The 19,948-nt window shown below is 43.5% G+C and overlaps 1 protein-coding gene across 1 annotated transcript; it reads left to right on the forward strand.

Moving 5' to 3' along the window:
- Positions 1 to 1,507: 1,507 nt before the first annotated feature.
- Positions 1,508 to 19,942, forward strand: galnt17 (polypeptide N-acetylgalactosaminyltransferase 17). The gene is made up of 12 exons (XM_023415986.2): positions 1,508 to 2,797; positions 2,888 to 3,325; positions 4,540 to 4,723; positions 7,361 to 7,527; positions 13,422 to 13,596; positions 14,389 to 14,586; positions 15,079 to 15,196; positions 16,019 to 16,204; positions 16,551 to 16,688; positions 16,947 to 17,042; positions 18,537 to 18,698; positions 19,442 to 19,942. The coding sequence occupies exons 2-12, from the start codon at positions 3,085 to 3,087 to the stop codon at positions 19,574 to 19,576; spliced, it is 1,800 nt and encodes a 599-aa protein (XP_023271754.1). The 5' UTR covers positions 1,508 to 2,797; positions 2,888 to 3,084; the 3' UTR covers positions 19,577 to 19,942.
- The last annotated feature ends 6 nt before the right edge of the window (positions 19,943 to 19,948 follow it).

The following is a 19,948-nucleotide window of genomic DNA, read 5'->3' on the forward strand; positions in this document are numbered from 1 at the left end:
GTCACGTAATCTCTCCCTCTTACATTTTTCTTTTGTACTCTGCTGCATCTCAGCGTGTCTCTCTCTACTGCTTTAGGAATTTTTTCTCCTTTTGAATTTTGATTCCTCCCCAGTGTCTGCACTCCACTCCCGCTTTTTCTAAAACTCTTTTCCCCTTTCCGCTCTGTGTCTCTGCCTCCTTGTGTGCGTCTCACTGATACACTCTCTCTTCTTCTTCTTCTTCTTCTTCCTTGATGTTTCTTTCTGTTTGTCTCTTGATTCATTTTCACACTATCTAGCACCGGTTTTGATCTCACTATACCTCTATTTCTCTCCGTCTTTCTCTCTCTCTCTCTCTCTCTCTCTCACACACACACACACACACACACACACACACACTCGAACTGTCTCTCTCCTCCTGGGTTGCCTGCAGATCCGAGCTGGCATGTCTCTCAGTAAGCTTCAGAGTTACAGAGCTCCTTGATTCATCTCAGCTATCTGGGTGACCCATTTCTACACAAACTCAAACATTTTAAAAGCTGTGAATTGAAGTACTGTAAAGTGTTTTACCACATCAGTTCTACACTACACCTATACTACCACTATAGATCTGTACATCAAGTCTTTTCACATTCAAAAATGGAGTACAGGGGCCTACATGAACAACAGACTAAAGACACATAAAAACCAAAATCCACATCGCACATTTCAACACATTTTCCTTTTGTCTCTGACGCCACAGAATAAAACTCCTCTCTTTGCCTGTAGAAGACTCCTGCAATTATCACCAATTGCAATCAGTAATGGAGCAGTGGGAGCTCAGATTACAAGGATGTATCTTCACTGGTGAAAGAACGACAAAGTTTATATCTTGTAGAAGCAACCTCTGCTAAAACAGACGATTTACCAATTCCCTCTAAACCCTTTGGTCCAAAGACACATAAAACATTATGCATATATCTGGAACTACTCAGCATAGCATATTAGTTAAGCAGCACCTGCAGTTATACAGCATTAAAATGCAGCGTACATTTTAATGCATTAATACTTAAACACTTCCCTTCTTCACAATGAGTATACATATATTTTGCTGTTCATACCTTTATGCTGTGCTTAAATATTAAGATTGTAATTGAGTATTTTTATATTGTGGTGTTGCCACCACTGAGAAAGTAACATGCCCTTAGGGGACAAAGAGAAACCTCTGGCTGTCATAGATCTGTTAAACTTTTCCCTGCAGGTGAATCTGATGAGAATTTTACATATGCAAAGGAACACCATTTCAGAGGACAGATTTTAGGGTCCCACATTTTTCACTTTTTGGGTGTTTTATTGGGAGTTTGATGAGAAGATATATTTGTGGTTTTAAGAACCAAAAACCCTCTCAATGTAGTTTCACATCTCCTCTCTCAGGCTTCTCTCTGCAGCTCTAGTAACAACAGGTCGGTGAGCCAATCAGAAGAGAGAAGGCTCTGAGTCTCTCTGCTGATTGGCTGGCTTCTAAGTGACAGAATAAAAATATAGCAGATTTCAGGTAAACACTCAGAGAAACCAAATCCTGCAAGGTTGGGTGTTGGGTCCAGGTGGGCCAGGCATGGGGCATGGCTGAGGGCAGTGACATGGCTTTGTTGTGACATCACAAAGTTACAGAAGTCCTGACGGCTGGTTTTAAGGCTCAGTTTCTGAATACAGGCTGTGTGCATTTCTCTGTGGACTGAGCACTATGGTACTTTCACAGTATTAATATAGAAACTAGACCTGCTTTATTAATGGACATCTAACTTTATACAATATGGGACCTTTAATGCAGTATTGGGTTAATGTCTGTTCCTGCTTTGTAAGGTTAATTGCATTTCTGCACAGTCAGTTAGAAATATCATCCCACTGTGCTGACTGATATGGTTGAATAACAGTTAAATTAACAATAAAATTCATTTTCGCCAATGGAATAAAAAATCATCCTATTATTCCTACTGGACCCGAGTAGCCCACCAGCAGGAACCACTATGAAGTACTAACGTTCTGTAATTGTAGATAATTGGGTGCCAGTGAGAAGACACCCCACCCACATCCCCACCCACCCACCACCCCTGACCCGCTGCTAAGTGAAACGTCGCCGGGCTCCACTCCACGTTTTTCCCCGCGCTCTCGTGAAGCGCCGTGTGTACGTTATAGGGAGAACAAGAGGAAACAACAGGGCACAACAAGCAAGAGGGGCGTGCAGAATAACAGGAAAACGCTGCTGACAGAATGAGAGAAAACGCGAAGGGAAACGAGGCATCGGGACGTCTGTTCTTTACTGCTGCCGCTGCGTTCCCGGAGCATCTCTCCACCTTCACCGGAGGACGCTGCATCTCTAGTACCGCCGCTGTCTGCTCCTAATCCGCGCAGCCTCCTCAGCTCAATCTCACTGTGATTATTACAACGTGTGACGGGGAGGAAGACGAAGTGAGAGCAGGCTTTCAGGGAGCAGGAAGGTTGACAACGTTTAGAAGGTTTTCCCTGAGCATCTGCGAGCATTTTTTATTTTTTTCCTCTGCGCGCAGCGCTCCTCAGTCGCATCACTGCCGACTTCTGTTAGACGCAAAGGAGGGAAAAAAAAAAAAAAAGACAGACTTGATAATCTCCTCTCTGTTCAATTATTTAAGAGTATCTGTCCCTCAAGCTCAACATATGCAGGGGTCTTTGTTTTACATCTCCTGTGCATGATCTTGAAATCAGGCGAGAAGTGGCGCTGACACGGATGAAAGCCGATGGCCAGGCGCCCCGAATTTTCTCAGAAGGGGGATGCAACCTAAAATAACCCCGGTGCCAAATGGTAAGAGAGCAGATTTATGACACCAGATCAGTACAATGGCTCAACATTGCAGTAACATCTCTGTTGCTCTTTTCTGTTTATTTTTTTAAGGTCCCGGTTGCTGAATTATCCCTGCAGCTTTCCGCACATCGCGAGCCGAGGGAGCCCTGAATCTGTGACACGTACGGCTTCTCCGGAGACTGCCACCCCCCTCCTCCTCCTCCTCCTCCTCCCTTCTCACCCCGCCACCACCACCACCACCACCACCACCACCACCACTTGAGGCCCCGGACGTCGGTGACTTTTTAATGGCTTTTGTGTTCAGAAGATGGAGGGTCTTACTGGTGCTGAACGTGCTTGCTGTTGCCGGGTTCATGACTTTTTGGGCCAAGTGCAACACACGCAGCGTCCAAGCCGCCGGTCCGGAGGCTCCGGGTGACGGGAAGAGGCCCCGGGGCAACGGGACGGCGCAGGGGCCCAGCATCAGCCATGAGGTGTTGCTGAAGAGGCTGAGCTCGCTGGAGGACGTGGTGTACAGGCAGTTAAACGGTAAAGTGCAGAGTAACATTTAAACTGGAATAACATGTCAACCTGATTTCCCCCTAAGGAATCTGAAACAGAGGGAAAAGTCAATGCTGCCTGACTTTCCCCTGACTTTCTCTTGGGGCCCTGACCTGAAAATGTGAGGAAGAAGTGACTGAGGCTCCCTTAATATTGTCTAATGTCTCACTGCTCTCACAGAGCCGCTCACTCTGTGCAGACACCTGTCACATTATTTCACTTTGACAAGATAATGCACTGTGCTACAAATCCACTTCCCTGGCCTTTGAAGAAACTGTCACCAACTATCAAGAACAGAGCTGTGCCAGCCTCTGCAGCCAGGTAGCGAAGATCAACAATAAAATGTTAATTCATTTGCATTAAGACAATTAAGTGTCAAATCTGTAGCCTATTTAAATGGCTGATGTAGACAGATTAAGCTGCTCTTTTTACTGCAAGGTTATCCAACATTTCAGAACAAAAGACCACAGTTTGAACTCTGCTTTGTTGTCCATTAGTAATGTTTTTTGCAGTTGACTGAATTTCCATTCAAGTACTGTGGTACTTTATGTGCAATGTTTTGCCCCTCCGGGGGGGGAGCTCGGAGGTCAGAGGTCAGGGTCGACTACAGAGCAGACGCTTTTTGGGATTCAGTGCCTTCAGGACACTTCAGCAGGATGTTTGCCAACGCGGAGGCTTGAGCACAGCTTGTCACATTGAAGGATAGTCACTTTAATCACTCTGCCACCCACAAATACACCAAGTCACACTGAGAAGAGTCTTATTTTATCCCTAATTTGAAACAGTGAACGCCTTGAAGCTTCATTAACAGCTTGCAGCCTTAAAATGGAAAGGTTTTTCACTTTCATCATCAAACAAAGGATTTCATTAAGCGTGTTTTTCATCACTTGGGTACACAGGAACTGCTGACCTCATTTAGAGCAGGAAGCCCCAGACCAGGCCTATTTTACACATCCCTGATTTTAAAATGTATGTATGTATATTGTGGGTGTTTTGCGTGAATATGTGCCAACATTTGTCACATGTTCACAGTTTTGACAGCTGCTGACTACACACTGTGCATTCATGTGAGGTTGGCGCTGTGATGAGGATGAGGAAGCAGGCTATTAGCTGTGAGCCACAGAGTGCGTTACTTAGAGGAGAGTGACTCAGCCAGACTAAAGGATCCTGACATGTAATTTTCCCTTGTTTGCCTCGCCCAGGTCTGTCCAAATCTCTGGGCCTGATTGAGGGCTTCGGGGGTCGGGGGAAAGGCGGCCTCCCTGCCACGCTGTCTCCAGCTGAGGAGAGCGATGCCAAATTCCTGAGGGAGAAGTACGGCTACAACGCCTACCTGAGTGACAGAATCTCTCTGGATCGAACCATACCGGACCACCGGCCCAGCAAGTGAGTTGGAGAAACTTCAAATTTCACTTTCTAGGTCGGTGCTGAATAATGTTCCCCTAGTGGTATCTAATCACACATAGTCTTGGTTGCAAGATGAACTCTGTCTATGAGGTGTCTGCCTCCGCCCAATACAATGGAGATAAAAGGAGTTTTAATTTTTATGGTGCTAAAAGTGCACAGCTTGCAGTTTTCAACCATTCACAGTGTGTTCTGTACATTCACCAGACAAACCAGGACACTCTTTATGAATAGACATGTTGCTGATGAGTAATTGAAATGGAGCGGAGTGACGGCTGATGCGGAGCATCGAAGTCCAACTTACATTAGCTGATTGGCATCAGCTGCTTCATTCAGCGTCACAATAACTGGATCATTCACAGCTGTGTGGCAATCAGTGGACAAGTCACGTCCAAGCACATTCACACAAGTGTAAAACACGGCCATTACAACCTGATGGCTCTGCTGATTCACTCAGGCCAGCTATAAATGGTATACTATATACTGTGTGTTCAGAGAGATAGATAGATAGATAGATAGATAGATAGATATATAGATATATAGATAGACAGACAGACAGATAGATAGATAGATAGATAGATGTTTTTTTATATTTCTTAGATTTTCTCTTTTGCCATTAAACACTGGGACGAGAGCATGAGCATGCATCCTCTATATAAAAGTCCAAAACTTGCATGCTGAGTTGCACAAATTTGGTTTGGTAACCCTTTTCACTGCTTTCACAGCATCAGTTTTTGCAGTTTTTTAAGGGACTTCACCTGTTCCTTTTAATCTCTCTCTCTCTCTTTCTCTCTCTCTCTCTCTCGCTCTCTCTCTCGCTGCCTTTTACTCTCATATTTGATGAAGTTGCACTATCCGGCTGGCTATTGATCTGCAGGCATGTGTGCATGGACACAGAGGTCCAACTGTACACACACACACACACACACACACACACACTGCTCCTCCAGGTAGCTCTGTGCATTGTAGTGTGTATTTCCACGCATGTTGCAGGTTTTCTCCATAAATGCTCCTTGAAAGAGCGCGTGTCTGTCCCACGTCGCTGGTTAAGCAAGTAACAGCCCCTCTATTTGAAAGTCAGTGATTATGAGAAACCCCTCGACCCATGGCTGCCACCAGCTGTGTGTGTTTGTGTATGTGTGTGTGTGTGTGTGTGTGTGTGTGTGTGTTTTGGGGGATGGTGGGGTGGAGGAATCAGAATCCACTGCTCTCATTTGTCACTCGGGGGGTCTTTTATGTTGCTGGGATCAAAGTGGCGTGTGAAGCGTGTTGGGGTGTGATATCCTCAGGCTTAGCAGCAGCATGTAAACTGGAGTCTGAGGAGTCTGCTGTGTTTGGCTGAAGGTCCCTTTACACTGCAGAGCCAGAGGTGGTGTTGAAATGAGAGAAAGGGAGAGCGAGCGACCGAGAGATGAAGAGACAAAAAGATCAAATGTTAAACCCTAAGTATAAAAGAAAAAACACTGCAGCTTTTAGGATGTACTCTGAATTTGCTCTTTTAAGGAATATTACATTGTTTTGTCCAAGTCTAATGATGCTTCAGCTGACGAGCTGACTACTGTGTTCACACTCTCACACCTTGTAATCATTCATGCTGCTCTCTTCTACATGCTACTGCTGTTACTGATTTGCACCATCCATGCCTCCTCCTCCTGTTCTTACTCATTACCATAATTGCTGTGGCAATCCTTGCCTTGTACATTATGTACATGTATTCCCTATATCACTCTGATATGTATCTGCCGGGTGGGTTTCTCTGCAGACTCCTAGAGGGGTTTTTGATACGCTCCCTTCACACTGTGGCTCTGCTGCCTGCTTTCATTTGGGGCGCTTCTTCAAACGCGGCGCCTTTTTCTGCAACTGTTTATTCTTCTGTCCCAAAAAGTGAAATAAGTGTCTTTTTGAAATACATTTTTAACACACAAATTACCATCATTATGTTTGTAAGATATAGAGTCTCCTTCATGTGAAAAGTTAGGTTTCTAAAACCTCAGGGGTTTCCTATCAAATCAAAACAAGTCGAATAAAAAACTTCATTTGGTGGCAAATATCACTCCTCTTCATGTTTAATCTATTTACAGCTATGTTGGCATCTGTTTCCTGCCAAAGAAGCATAATCTGACCTCATGAATTTTCATTAAAATCGCTGGATTAATTATAGTATTTCTCATAATTAACATTTCATTTCCCATGGAAATAAGATTGTTGATAAAAGGAAAGAAGACCAAAAAAAGGAGACAAGTAAAGGAAGGTGTTTTCTCTCTTACTAAACTTAGAGCCAAAGCCTCACCCTGCCCATTTCCTCCTCATCAGAGCGGTTTAAACAAACAAGCAGTAAAAATAGGCCTCCTGTCTGCAGCAGACGCATTGTGAATAGGCCAATTTCGAGGGAAAATAATCCATGCGATTATAGTTGAACAGGAAGCAGCACGTGGTTGCGGCCTTTCAGCTTCATCAAACAAGATGTCAGCGGCTCCGTGGAGGCAGTTTGGTCTTTTACAGCGATGATGGCGAACAAGTGAAGTGTGCAAAGCCCCAGAATGCAGCACGCTTCACAGGTACACATGAAAAGGTTTTTATTTTAGAGCTGCTGTGGTGTGTTTGCGTGTCTCTCTGCAGATGCAGAAAGGTCAGCTACCCGAGGGACCTCCCCCAGATCTCCCTCATCTTCATCTTCGTCAACGAGGCTCTGTCCGTGATCCTGCGTTCAGTCCACTCAGCTGTCAATCACACGCCGGCACACTTGCTCAAAGACATCATCTTGGTGGATGACAACAGCGATGATGGTGAGTGGAGATGAAATATTTCCTATAGCTCAAGTAAAATATAGTTTTATCCCATAGAGTACAGACAAACGGGAGTATCAAAAAAGGCTCCCAGCATGCCTCTGGCTTTGATACATAGCCTGAACTCTCACTATAATAATGGAAGAAGCAAGTGACAAACAAACCAAAAGTCTAGTGTCACTTGTTTGAATAAAAAAAGAATTACCACACTGAAATACCGTTTATTACATTTAGCTCAGAGACGGCTTGATCACATTCGTTCTGTAAAACGTGTGCAAAGACACAGCCAGCAACCACATAGTCTGCCAGCTATACCTGTCATAAATGCTCCCACTAGATTTTACTGTGAAGCGCGGCTTGGTGGATTTGGGTTGGATGAAGACCGGTAGGCAGGTGGAGGAGGAATGGCGGAGCTGAGGTTCTGGGGTGGAGGCTGCTGGGCCGCTGTGGTGGCAGAGGGGCAGGCAGGCGGTGAGAGTGCTGGATCCACCGCACAGAAGAGCAGGATGGAACACGAGCCCTGGCAGGCGGACACCAGGGGGAAGGATCCTGAGGCACAGGGAGACAATAGTCGGACTGAAGTCAAAAACGCAAGGAAGCAAACAAGTATGAACTAGAAGGCCTCGGCGTGTACCACGAAGAAGAGTGAGTGGAAATCTGGGGTTGAAGCACTGCAGGGCTGATGAGGTGATGAAAGGTGTGCTGGCTGCAGCAGGCAGGAGGAGGAGTAGAGTGGAGCTGAGGGAGACACACAAGCACACAGAGAGAGACAGGCAGACAGACAGACAGACAGACAGACAGACAGACAGACAGACAGACAAGAAGATACGCAAGAAAAGTGAACCCACCTGGAGCCTTGACCAGGACCACGACACCTTCAAGTAAACCTCTCTAAGACTCAACTCCCAGTCATCACGACCATCCCGTCTCTCCATCATGACGTCAATATCAAAATCCCCTCTTCATCTCTTAGCCCAACCAAGGTCGCATGCAACCTGGGTGTCATGTTTGATGACCAGCTATCCTTCTCTGACCATGTTGTATCCGTCACACGGCCGTGAATCTTTGCACTGTACAGCATCATAAAAATCAGGCCTTATCTGATTCAGTGCACCACCCAGCTCTTAGTCCATCCCCGTGCTGTATGAAGCTTACTGCACACACAGACACGGGGATGAAGGGGCTGAAAGCAGCTCATAGACTGCACCAGTTTTTCATCTGGATTGTTTAATTTTTCTGCAAGCAAAGATTTATGACATCAGCAAAATGTAACAGATGCTGTAATGAAATGGTGACCTTAAAGGAGTAGTTTGACATTTTGGGAAAAACACTGTTATTTGCTGTCTTGCCAAGAGTTGGATGAGAAGATTGATACCGCTCTCATGTGTGTACAGTCAATAGGAAGCAGTGGCCAGCAGGCGGTTAGCTTAGCTTGGCACAAAGACTGGAAACAGGGAGAAACCCCTGGCTCTGTCCAATGGTAGCAAAATCCACCCAGCAGCACTTCTAAAGCAAACTTATATCTTTGTTGTGTACAAAGACTGAAGTGTAAAAGCATCAATTTGCCATTTTTCTGTCAGATTATTTATTGACTCTGAGTAGTTGCCAAGCAACCAGTATAGACTCCTGGAAGTTCGCACTTCTTATCCGATATTTAACAGACAGATATGAGCGTGGTATCAATCTCGTCATCCATCCCTCTGCCAGAAAGCGAATATTCCCCAGAATATGGACAACTAACAAAAGTTATGATCTGTACGACAGAAAAGATCCTCTAAACATATAGACTCCTGCAGATCTGTCATCACATGTAACACAAGTGCTTAAGCAGCATCCCAACTCTTTTCCATATTAAAGAAATATTAGCATAATTTGTCTCTCAACTCTCGCATACAAAGAGTAGCATAACAACATACTGCACATCCCAAACACAACACAAAGCCTGTGTTCATACTTGTTGCACATGTGTTACTTATGAACATGCTGGTTACATTGTGTTGCTAATGTGACAGAGGCATCAGACTTGCAACGGTGCTTCGTCGGCACGACAAGGTGACGAGCGTCTCCTTGACAAAAGCCGTGGTCATTGCTTTTGAGGAGCAGCATTTGCTGAGGTGACTGATGAGGTGCTGAATTTTCTCAGGGCAGACGGGCAGATAGAGGTGGAGTGCCACAATTGGATGCCACAGGAGAGATGTCCCCGTCTTATTTATTGGGCAGGGCTGCCAAGTCGGGCTGTGTGAGGTGAAGGGACAGAGCGAGAGAGAGAGAGAGTGATGACAGGAGGGGAAGGAGATAAGACCAGGCAGAGCAAAGAGGAGAGAGGACGTATGAGAGAAATAAAAAGCAAAGGGCGTTTGTGTTGGGGAGAAATTAGAAAAGAGGGGATGATACTGAAGGAAAGAAAGGCAGTCAAAGGAGTGGAGGGAGCCAAACGTTTTGAAAATAAGCAAAGTGAAAAGGAGAGAGGAGGAAGAAGAGAGAAAGAGAGATGAAGAGGCATCTGAGGCTGAGAGAGAAAACCAGGCTATTAGAGAAAGTGGCGGAGAGAGAGAGGGCACGGGCGAGAGACAGAGAGGCTCTAAGATAAATGAGGTCGGACAGACAGGAGGAGAGAGAGCGTATGAGGCAATGGATATCCGGAAGAGAAAGAGAAGGAGCAATCTAACACAACGGAAAGTGAAGACGAATAACGAGGAAACAGGAAGAGAGAGATGAAATAGCCGGGGCTTTAAAGGATAAGCCCATTAATATCCGATTTCTCTTATTGTCAACAAATCCCACGAACAGACCAAAACCAACAATGTGTTAGTCTGTCACTCAACATTTACCGACTACACAACTGTGTCTGTGCCACTCAGCCCAAATATGATTGGTTTTCTACTGACGACATAAATCTTTAAAAACATGTCATAAAAACATTGTTTCATTTTCTAGAAAGGATAAATAATTCCATAAAAGCAAATCATACTCAAGCAGGATTTAGTGAATAGTAAAACAGTGCATTTGTTGAGGACTAGTTTCAGACACCCTTAAAGGAATCAGGATTCAGGTTTATTACAACACACACACACATCTGGTCCAATTATATTGAACTCACCGAATTGATTGCTGAGATCTGGGTGTGTGGTAACGTGCCTAAAAAGCAACGCAAACATCCTTCACATTTTACAGACTCGTCTCCTGGTTCAACGTTAACCTACTAATGTTGGTCAGGAGGAGGATTATTAGTGACCTTGCAGATGCGCTTAGTTTTAGTTTGATAATGCAATACAGTGCAATGGTATGACTCATTTATGCGTTTTTATAGTCTCTGGAGAAGGTTTACAGGGAAGTAGCTGTATCAGCAGGCTTTGACTGCACAAACAGTACATCCCATACGTACATGTAATATGTGCATTCATTTAATTTCCATATATAAAATATATGTACATACAATAAAAACATGTGTAAAAAGTATTTATGAAACTAATTATAACTATTTCATATATTGAAATGTCTGTCTAGCACATACAAATGTACTGTAGGTTATGTATGCATGCTTATATTGTAGACATATGTTACATAAATATATATCCATCCCAAAGCCTGTCAACATATGTTGATATTATAAACAGTAGGGTGCAAAAGACAGAATGGGAAGAGACATGTTTAAAATGAATAAGAAAAACATCTATAAACATATAGAACGTTTATAGGTATGTTGCTTATATGAACTTGCATATATATCAAATAGATATTTACTGTTCACATATATGACACGTTTAAAATGAATGAAAAATTAATAAGAAATTAGTTATTTGGATAAACTTTCATATATACATTAAATATATATTGTTAACATATATGGTCACAACATATCATATAGAATTAATCATATATATATCTCTTAATATATGTACATATGCAAATTTTACTATGGGTATGTCATATATGTTATAAACTTATATTTAAACTATATATATATATATATATATATGATAATAATATATCCCCTTGTAGGTGAAATATATGACATCACTCTCTAGGGACATATATGTCATATATTACATGTCTGTATGGGTTGTATAATCAGTTCATTATTGGTTTTGGTTTTTTCATTGAATTTGTTGGCAAAGACAAAAACTTAGAGGATCGTCAGCCTTATCCTTTAAAAGTGTCTGTGGAACAGAGACACAGCCAGAAGTGTCTCCCACTTGACACTGCTGATTGGCTGAGAGCCATCTATCCATCACAGAGGGGAAGAGATTGCAGAGGAGGAGGCAAACAAATAACACTCACCACTCTCACTGCCTTCGTGAGTGGCCCAGCTCCATGGCCTCACGTTGTACACAGCTATGTGTACACAGTGTGTGTGTGTGTGTGTGTGTGTGTGTGTGTGTGTGTGTGTGTGTGTGAGAGAGAGAGAAGACAGCATGGGGAATGAGTTTGTTATCAAGGGTGTGTGTGTGTGTGTGTGTGTGTGTGTGTGAGTGTGTGTGAGTGAATAAGGCAGACAGAGAGAAATAGAAAACACAGAGAGCATGAGAGATGTGTTTTTGTTTGAGGGAGTTTTGAAGTGTGTGTTGTGTTTGTGATGCAGAGGAAGACGGGTTGTGAGTGTTTGGGTCCAGGGGGAAAAGGCTGATGAGTTGATTGAGAGATCAAAGGTGGAGCAGTGGTTGGCGCTCAGGAAGCCACAGACTCCCTTTGGTGTGTTTGGAGTCTGTTGGAGCTCAAAACAGCAACACAGGGAACAGAGAGAACACAAGCGTCCCGTCTCTCTGTTTCTCGGTGTGTCATTTATTTTATAAAAACTCATCATGTGCTTGTGGTGGAGCTTTTTGTGTGGTTGTTTATGTGTGTGCGTCAGTCCTGGGTGATGTAGCAGTGACAGTAGTTGGCCTGCATCGCACTGGTCAGTGCTCACTAATGCCTCAAGTCTTCATTGGTTAATTACAAAAAATTTATTTATTTATTTATCATTTAGTATTCATTGATCATTTTCTAAATGTATACACATAGTTTAAATGTAATTTTATTTTCTTTGGGCAGTTATAGTCACATGTGCTTGTGTTTGTGTATTTCCAGGTGAGCAACAGCAGTAGAAAGATGTATTAAAGTAGCAACTTGGATGTATAGTGAGTGTACAAGAGTAATGAACTATGAGTAATGCAAAAATGAGATTTATATCGGAGTTTGCAGGATGAAGTGAAGAGAAGTTCGTTTGTAAGACTGCTTCACTTAGCTAATGAGGAAATCAGTCGTGGAGCCACCTGTTGTGTGAGTGTGCAGAATATTACCAGTCACACATATTACCAGCCAGACAGCCTGCAGTGTGCAGCCACGTTATGCTGATGTGCCTGTGTTTCTGCATTTCCAGAAAGAAAGAAAGAAAGTAAAGGAATTATTTTAAACTTAAACATTCCTGGAAGCCCCTTTTTGTGTGCAACATGTCTCAGTCATGGAGTTACACACACATAGTTAACTCAGCCACTTCAGCAAGCTCTTTAGGAGCGATATACATATGGTTTAGGTTCAGATATGTCAGAGAGTAAAGTTGGGATAGTGTGCAGATTTTCAAAGGTGTAAATGCCTTTTGTGAAATTTTGAAATGGCAGATTATGTACGTTTTGTTGGCTCTTCCTGAGGACAGGCAAAAAACATAAAATGTGATATTTTTGAGTGCTGTAGAGAAACAAGCTTTTCTTTTATCCTCTTAGTTAGGAGTTCAAAGGTCAGGGTCAACTACTGTGCTGGAAAAAACTGGAGCTGGCAGGGCTTCACTCTGTGGTTCCAGGACTCGTCAGCAGGAAGGATGATGCTGTAATCTCAGATTTAAGGACTCTCTCTCTCTAACCATCTTTAGCCTGTTGTTTTGTTCGGTGTGCTTTCTTTATTTTTACGGACTGCAGAGCAGCTGAAGGGACCTCTGGAGGAGTATGTCAACAAGCGCTACCCCGGCCTGGTGAAGATCGTCAGGAACCAGAAGAGAGAGGGACTGATCCGGGCCAGAATCGAGGGCTGGAAGGTGGCCACTGCCGAGGTGACAGGATTTTTTGACGCCCACGTGGAGTTCACACCATCCTGGTGAGTAAGTCTGGAATCTGAATGGGATTACGATTGACACCTACTCTTTCAAAATGACGTAGTGAGAACAGATCCTCTGAAAACATCTTTTTTCAAACTTAATGGTGTGAGACCTGCTGGATTACAAATCGCAATAACAGCAATAACAATAATAGACTTTATGTATCACTGTTAAAAGACAGTTTGCAAGGGGCTTTACAGATGCATTGAATGAGAGGACAAAGGATAGCAGAGGCAGCAGAAAACGAACACACACAAAAAGCAATTTCACACCTGAGGAGTTTTCAGATAAGGAGAGAGGGAGCAGGGTAGAGTGTGTAGAATCAGGATTAAAAGATACTATAGGACATACCACAGACATCATTAAATAACAAGCAAAACATAAAGCCAGCACTAAAGTGGGACAATGCTGGGAAGTCGGGTCATGGAAGGAAAATTGAAGAATCATTTAAAGGATGAAACTGATTTGGCAGAGATGTAAACACTTGCTTCCAACATTTAGCCACACCCCGCTGACACCTTTTTTTTGTAGGTCTGCTATTCGTTCTCCAGCTCAGTGTGTACTTAAGAGTATGTACACAACCCAGTTCGCTCAGCATAAATAGACACATGCCCTCCAGAGCCGCACTGAGCTGAATCAAATAGAATTAGTAATAAAGTTGGTAAAACTTGAGGGACTTTGTAACTGACTGAAGTGGGTGAGAGAGAGGAGATCTTCAGAGGAGCTGTCTGTGTTTTTAGTGTGTGTCTCTAAAAAGTGTGTACCCGTGTGCGTGTTTCTGCTTTTGTTAGGGCTGAGCCGGTTCTGGCCAGAATAAAAGAGGACCACAAGAGGATCATTTTGCCCTCCATCGACAACATCAAGCACGACACGTTCGAGGTGGAGCGCTACGAGAACTCGGGCCATGGCTACAACTGGGAGCTGTGGTGCATGTACATCAACCCGCCCAAACAGTGGTGGGACGAGGGCGACATGTCCGCTCCCATCAGGCAAGCCGACTTCACCTAGAAAAATACACACTTATGTGAAGCAACAAAGGACGTAGTCTATAGATTAGTTTGCTCTCATACCTGCGAGGGTGCATACTTACTTAGAGTGAGTGAAGAAAAACAACAAGCTGCTGCTGCCTCAAAGTAATTAGAAGAAAAAAAAAACAAACACTCAAAGTGCAGTGTTTGTCCTGCAAATTGGATTTTTATATTCTGATGTCACCAGAAGAGTTGTTAAATCTGATTTTCATAAATCTTTTGAAATGAAAAATAAACACTGACAAATCAACAGATTTTTGTTTAAACCGAGAAATGAAAATACAAACAATAAGTGACACTTAAACATGCACAGAAACATTCAAATCCGCATCTGCATGCATACATAAACAAACAGAGATTCTGCTTTACATTTACAAAGCCACACACACCACATGTGCATGTGCAGAGGCTCACAGTGTCACACTTCATATTACTGCGTTTTCCTCATTGCAGGACTCCCGCCATGATTGGCTGCTCCTTCGTGGCCAACCGTGATTACTTCGGGGAGCTCGGCCTGCTCGACTCTGGCATGGACGTTTACGGAGGGGAGAACATCGAACTGGGCATCAGGGTTTGTGTGTCACCCAGTTTCCTCTCCTTCCTGCTCCCTCTTTGCCCCTGTAGGTTTAAGTGGAGCAGTGGCCATCGCAGCTGGCACCGCTGATAAATGAGGCCCCATTAAGAGTCCTGGAGGACCGGTCCTGTGTGTGCGGCTCACAGCAGGGCAATGGAGATAAATAGGTCACATAGAGTAGGGGAGGAAGTGTACATTTTGAGGGACTGGAGAGTTTGTTGTTGTTCTACAGGGTTATTTTGTTGTTTTTGCAAAGACAAAAGAAAAGATCTCAAGAAGAATCTCTGACTAGTTTGTCAGATCATGAGCTCTGACTACCAAAAGATACCGCACACGGTGGATCATTAGCACTATGTATGTACACTGATACTATGTATCCTTTGTACTCACAAAATTTGGTTCTCAGAACTTCACAAGGTCAGATTCATTTACTGGACTCATCAGGTCAGCTATGTTAAACCTGATTTACTGATATTGAGGCACCTTTTGGCTCTGTGTTTGGGTTTATGATACATTTCTGCATGGTTCAGCTCAGGCAGCTGTTTCCAGTTGGAAGGTCTGATGAACCATTGTACCTGAACTGCACACTGCCAAATGGCAGAGAAAGAAAGGGGCTGGATGGTGAAAGATCTAAAGAGTGAGACATTTTCATAATGAGTTGGTGGAGACCAAACCAGAGTTACAAGACTGAATATTAGTGACCAGAAAAACAACTTTAAATAAACATTAATGTTGCTCTTCTTCCCCCTAGTGGCCAAAAAAATGCATGAACGCAGCTTTAATTTAATTCCTCTATTCTGTTACACTGTCTACCTGCAGGTGTGGCTGTGTGGAGGCAGTATGGAGGTGCTGCCTTGTTCCAGGGTGGCTCACATCGCCCGGATTAAGAAACCCTACCACAGTAACATAGCTTTCCACACACGGCGTAACGCTCTACGCGTGGCTGAGGTCTGGATGGATGAGTACAAATCCAATGTCTACCTGGCCTGGAACATCCCCATGGAGGTGAGAGCGGGCAACAACTCCTACAGATATGATGTTGTTAGTCCTGCTTATGAAGCAAGTGTTATTATGTCGGGTGGTGGTGCTAACTACTATGCTCTCCTTTTGTTTATTGCACATAAACCACTGGTCCTGTTATACACAGCCCTTCCTGCACTGCAGATCATTTTCTACATCAGCTGATTTGAACAACAAATGTACAAACTTTGGGTTGAATCGTTACTGTGTTACGTCAGTGGCAAAATGGGCATTTGTGTTCATTTTCAGGATCGTTATTTTAGGAATTACTGTTGATAAAGGAGCTCTGTTAAGCAAAGATTTCCCTTAATGACTTCTTGTGCTCATACAGAATCACGGTATTGATTATGGAGACGTCTCTCAGAGGGTTGCCCTGAGGAAGAGTCTGCAGTGTAAGAGCTTTGAGTGGTACCTCGACAATGTTTACCCAGAGATGAGGAGGTACAACAACACACTGTTCTATGGAGAGGTGAGTCAGCAGCCAAACTGACATGAAGGAGTAAGACTCTTGCATCTAAGCTTCGGTGCATTTGCACAACTGAAAACAGATGAGTGAGAGATGGGCGTGACAAATAAACCCTGAGGGGTTCATGAAAAATATCTCAACCCAAAAACAAAAAGTCAGCTAGAAAACATTCAGTGTGTATATAAATATATATCAGGATATTAGGATAGTTTGTACAAAGTGAAATTGAGTGTGACTGTCAGAGACACTTTGTGATTTCAGATTCGTAACTCTAAGGTGAGCCACCTGTGTATGGATCAAGGCATGAAGGAGAACCACACGGCCACCCTGCATCCGTGTCATGGATGGGGTCCTCAGGTACAACATGGACACCACAGACTCAACAAAATGTTCCACAGAGTGCTTCTCTCCCCTTTATCTTTGCTCCCTTCTTGAAAACACAAACAACTCATTAGTGTGTTTCACCAGTAACATGATTTACAGCCGTGTTTCTCACACAGGCTCAGCTCAAACCCTCTTAGGAGCAAGTTCTGCTGTCAGGATCAAAATTTTAACATGTTGCACTTTTTGCGCTGGAGTCCTGAGTCAGCGGATGTCAGCTCGTCAGCCCTTCGGCCTGCGGGGCATCTCGTTTTAGCTGGCAGTGGTGAACAGGTGCTTCAGGGAGGCAGGTCTTGGCTCTAGTAGTAAAATGCTAAAAGCTAACATATAATATAACTTCAATTCTGGTAGTGAGTGCAGCAAAATGTCAGAGTTTTACAGTTTTCAACTGACAAAACAAACATTTGAATCACTGCAGCTGTTTCTCACTAACACTTCCTGCAGGTAACTGCACCCCACAGTGGCCTCTAGGGACAAGCACAAAATATATTCATATGTGTGTATATATATATATATATATATATATATATATATATATATATATATATATATATATATAATATAATAGCTGTTGAATGCTAACAGAAATAATCATTGATTTAGCTTTGTTAAAATCATTAAGTGCTTTCCTCTTCTTCTAATGGATTTCCAGCAGGCTGTGCGCTGCAAGGCGTAATGCTGCCGTCCACAATCACTCAGCTGCTGCTTGTATTTTAGATTTTTACCTAAAGGGCAGTAGAGTGTAAATACGTGAGAAGTTAGAAATTATTTCCAGAATAATGCAAAGTCTTAAAAGAGAATGAAGAAAGACCAAAATCTTCAGGTACTTCAGAAAGTAAAAGGGAAAAGAAAAGAAACCCTCTGTCAAAAACAATAGTTCAAGAGGTTAGTGGCACACAGGCTTGTGAGCAGAGTCTGTCTCACAATTCACATGCAAGTTTTGTCATGTTGCTCTTGAGTTTTATTTAGTCTCTTCCTGTGTTTTCATACCAGAAAACACTGGGATTACTGTAATCTTTTGGATCTCACTGGGCTGGGGCTTTTTGTTTAAGCAACACTGGAGTTTAGACTGATAAGAACAAAGACTCACGAGCGTATTGATTCTGAAGACAATCGGCTGAAAGTTATTACACGAGGAGCAATTTTTCAGCAAACTGCTGCTCGACTAATAACTTGCAGCCTTTTAGAGTGAGCAATGAATTTGAACAATCTGTCCTAGTTTAATTAGACGGGCTGAGAAAAACATGATTTCAAGATCACAGTACTCACCCATGTGTTTCTTTAGCTCAGGCCATTACTGCAAGTTAGTTACTGCATGTTTGTCACCTTATTTCACCAAAACGCTTTCGAAATTTACATCAGCTTATAAAAATGTGTATCACCTTTTTGCTGTTTGAAAATCAGAGGACCTCCACGTGTGTGATCCGGTTCAGACTGTTGTATGTGTGCCGTCTGTGTGTTTTCCCTCAGTTAGGACGTTACACCAAAGAGGGTCAGCTGTTCCTGGGCCCCCTGGGCAGCACCGGGGAGGACACTCGCTGCGTGGTGGACGATCAGATCAGCAGCTTTCCTCAGCTCCTTAACTGTGACAAAGTGACCAACGTGAAGCAGAAGACATGGCATTTCTCTCAGGTAAGGAGGAGAAAGAAAACAGTTGTCTTTGTGTGTTTTTTTTAAGAAAAGTAGAACTGCTGCAAAGTAATGTGACCCCTGATGTGAACGTTAGAGAAAAGCACAGAGGCCTCAGTCCACAGAGAAATGCACACAGCCTGTGTTCAGAAACTGAGCCTTAAAACCAGCTGGCAGGACTTCTTTAACTTTGTGATGTCACAACAAAGCAGTCACTGCCCTCAGCAATTCCCCAAGCCCCGCCCACCTGGACCCACCATCTAACCTTGCAGGATTTGATTTCTCTGAGTGTTTTCCTGAAATATGATATATTTTTATTAGATCACTCAGAAAACAGTCAGCCAATCAGAAGAGAGGAGGCTCAGAGCCTCCTCTCTTCTGATTGGCTGACTTACCTGTTGTTACTAGAGCTCCAGAGAGAAGGAGAGAGGAGATGTAAAACTACACTGAGATGGTTTTTGGTTGTTAATAGTGTTATTAATGAATTGAAATTAATGTGGCATTTACATAACAGAGTAACATGTTAGATACACATTAGTTCTAGTGATATGTGGGTCCACTTTTGAAGCAACATGGTTTTGTCTTTATTATTAAGGGTCACAACACTGTAATTAATACGATTACCTGAGAGGAGTACATGAGAAAACATCTGTCCACATCAGGCCTGGCTCTTGTCACATGTGACACACAGGCCATCTGTAAAACCTTGTTCAAACCAGCACGCCATCTCTCCTCCCGCCCCGCAGAACGAATCCATCATTAACCGTGCCACGGGGCGCTGTCTGGAGGTGGTGCCGGCTAACGTTTACTTCGGTCACCTGCTGGTCCTGCAGCCCTGCTCCGGGCAGAGGTGGACCATCAAGAACACCATGAAGCAGTAGTCGAATGGCCAATTTCACTGGGACCAATGACACCAGTGGCCATTTGCAAGAGCTGCTGCCTGAACCTACAGCTTGGTCAAGCCACAGCTGATGAGGCAGAGGCTCCCCGTCTTCTCAAGAAAAGACGGAGAAGGTTTAAAAGAGATACGAGCTGTGAGCATCTCAGTGATACAAGTTTTTTTTTTTTTTTACAAACTGAACATTGAAAATGATGCAAGTTTCGCATGAGGACTATTTCTCCATCTGAATTTTGACAAACTCTCCATGTTGCCATAACTCCTGTACGTGCCACTTCTCTCTCTGCCATGTTGTTTAAGGATGGAGAATTGATCAGCCACAACTGTGTTCTGTCTTATGTGGGGGGGGGGGGGG

The sequence above is a fragment of the Seriola lalandi genome, unplaced genomic scaffold (genome assembly GCF_002814215.2).
Source record: "Seriola lalandi dorsalis isolate HSWRI2012SDOR001 ecotype SW California unplaced genomic scaffold, Sedor1 jcf7180002054560, whole genome shotgun sequence".
Taxonomy (NCBI): Eukaryota; Metazoa; Chordata; class Actinopteri; order Carangiformes; family Carangidae; genus Seriola; species Seriola lalandi.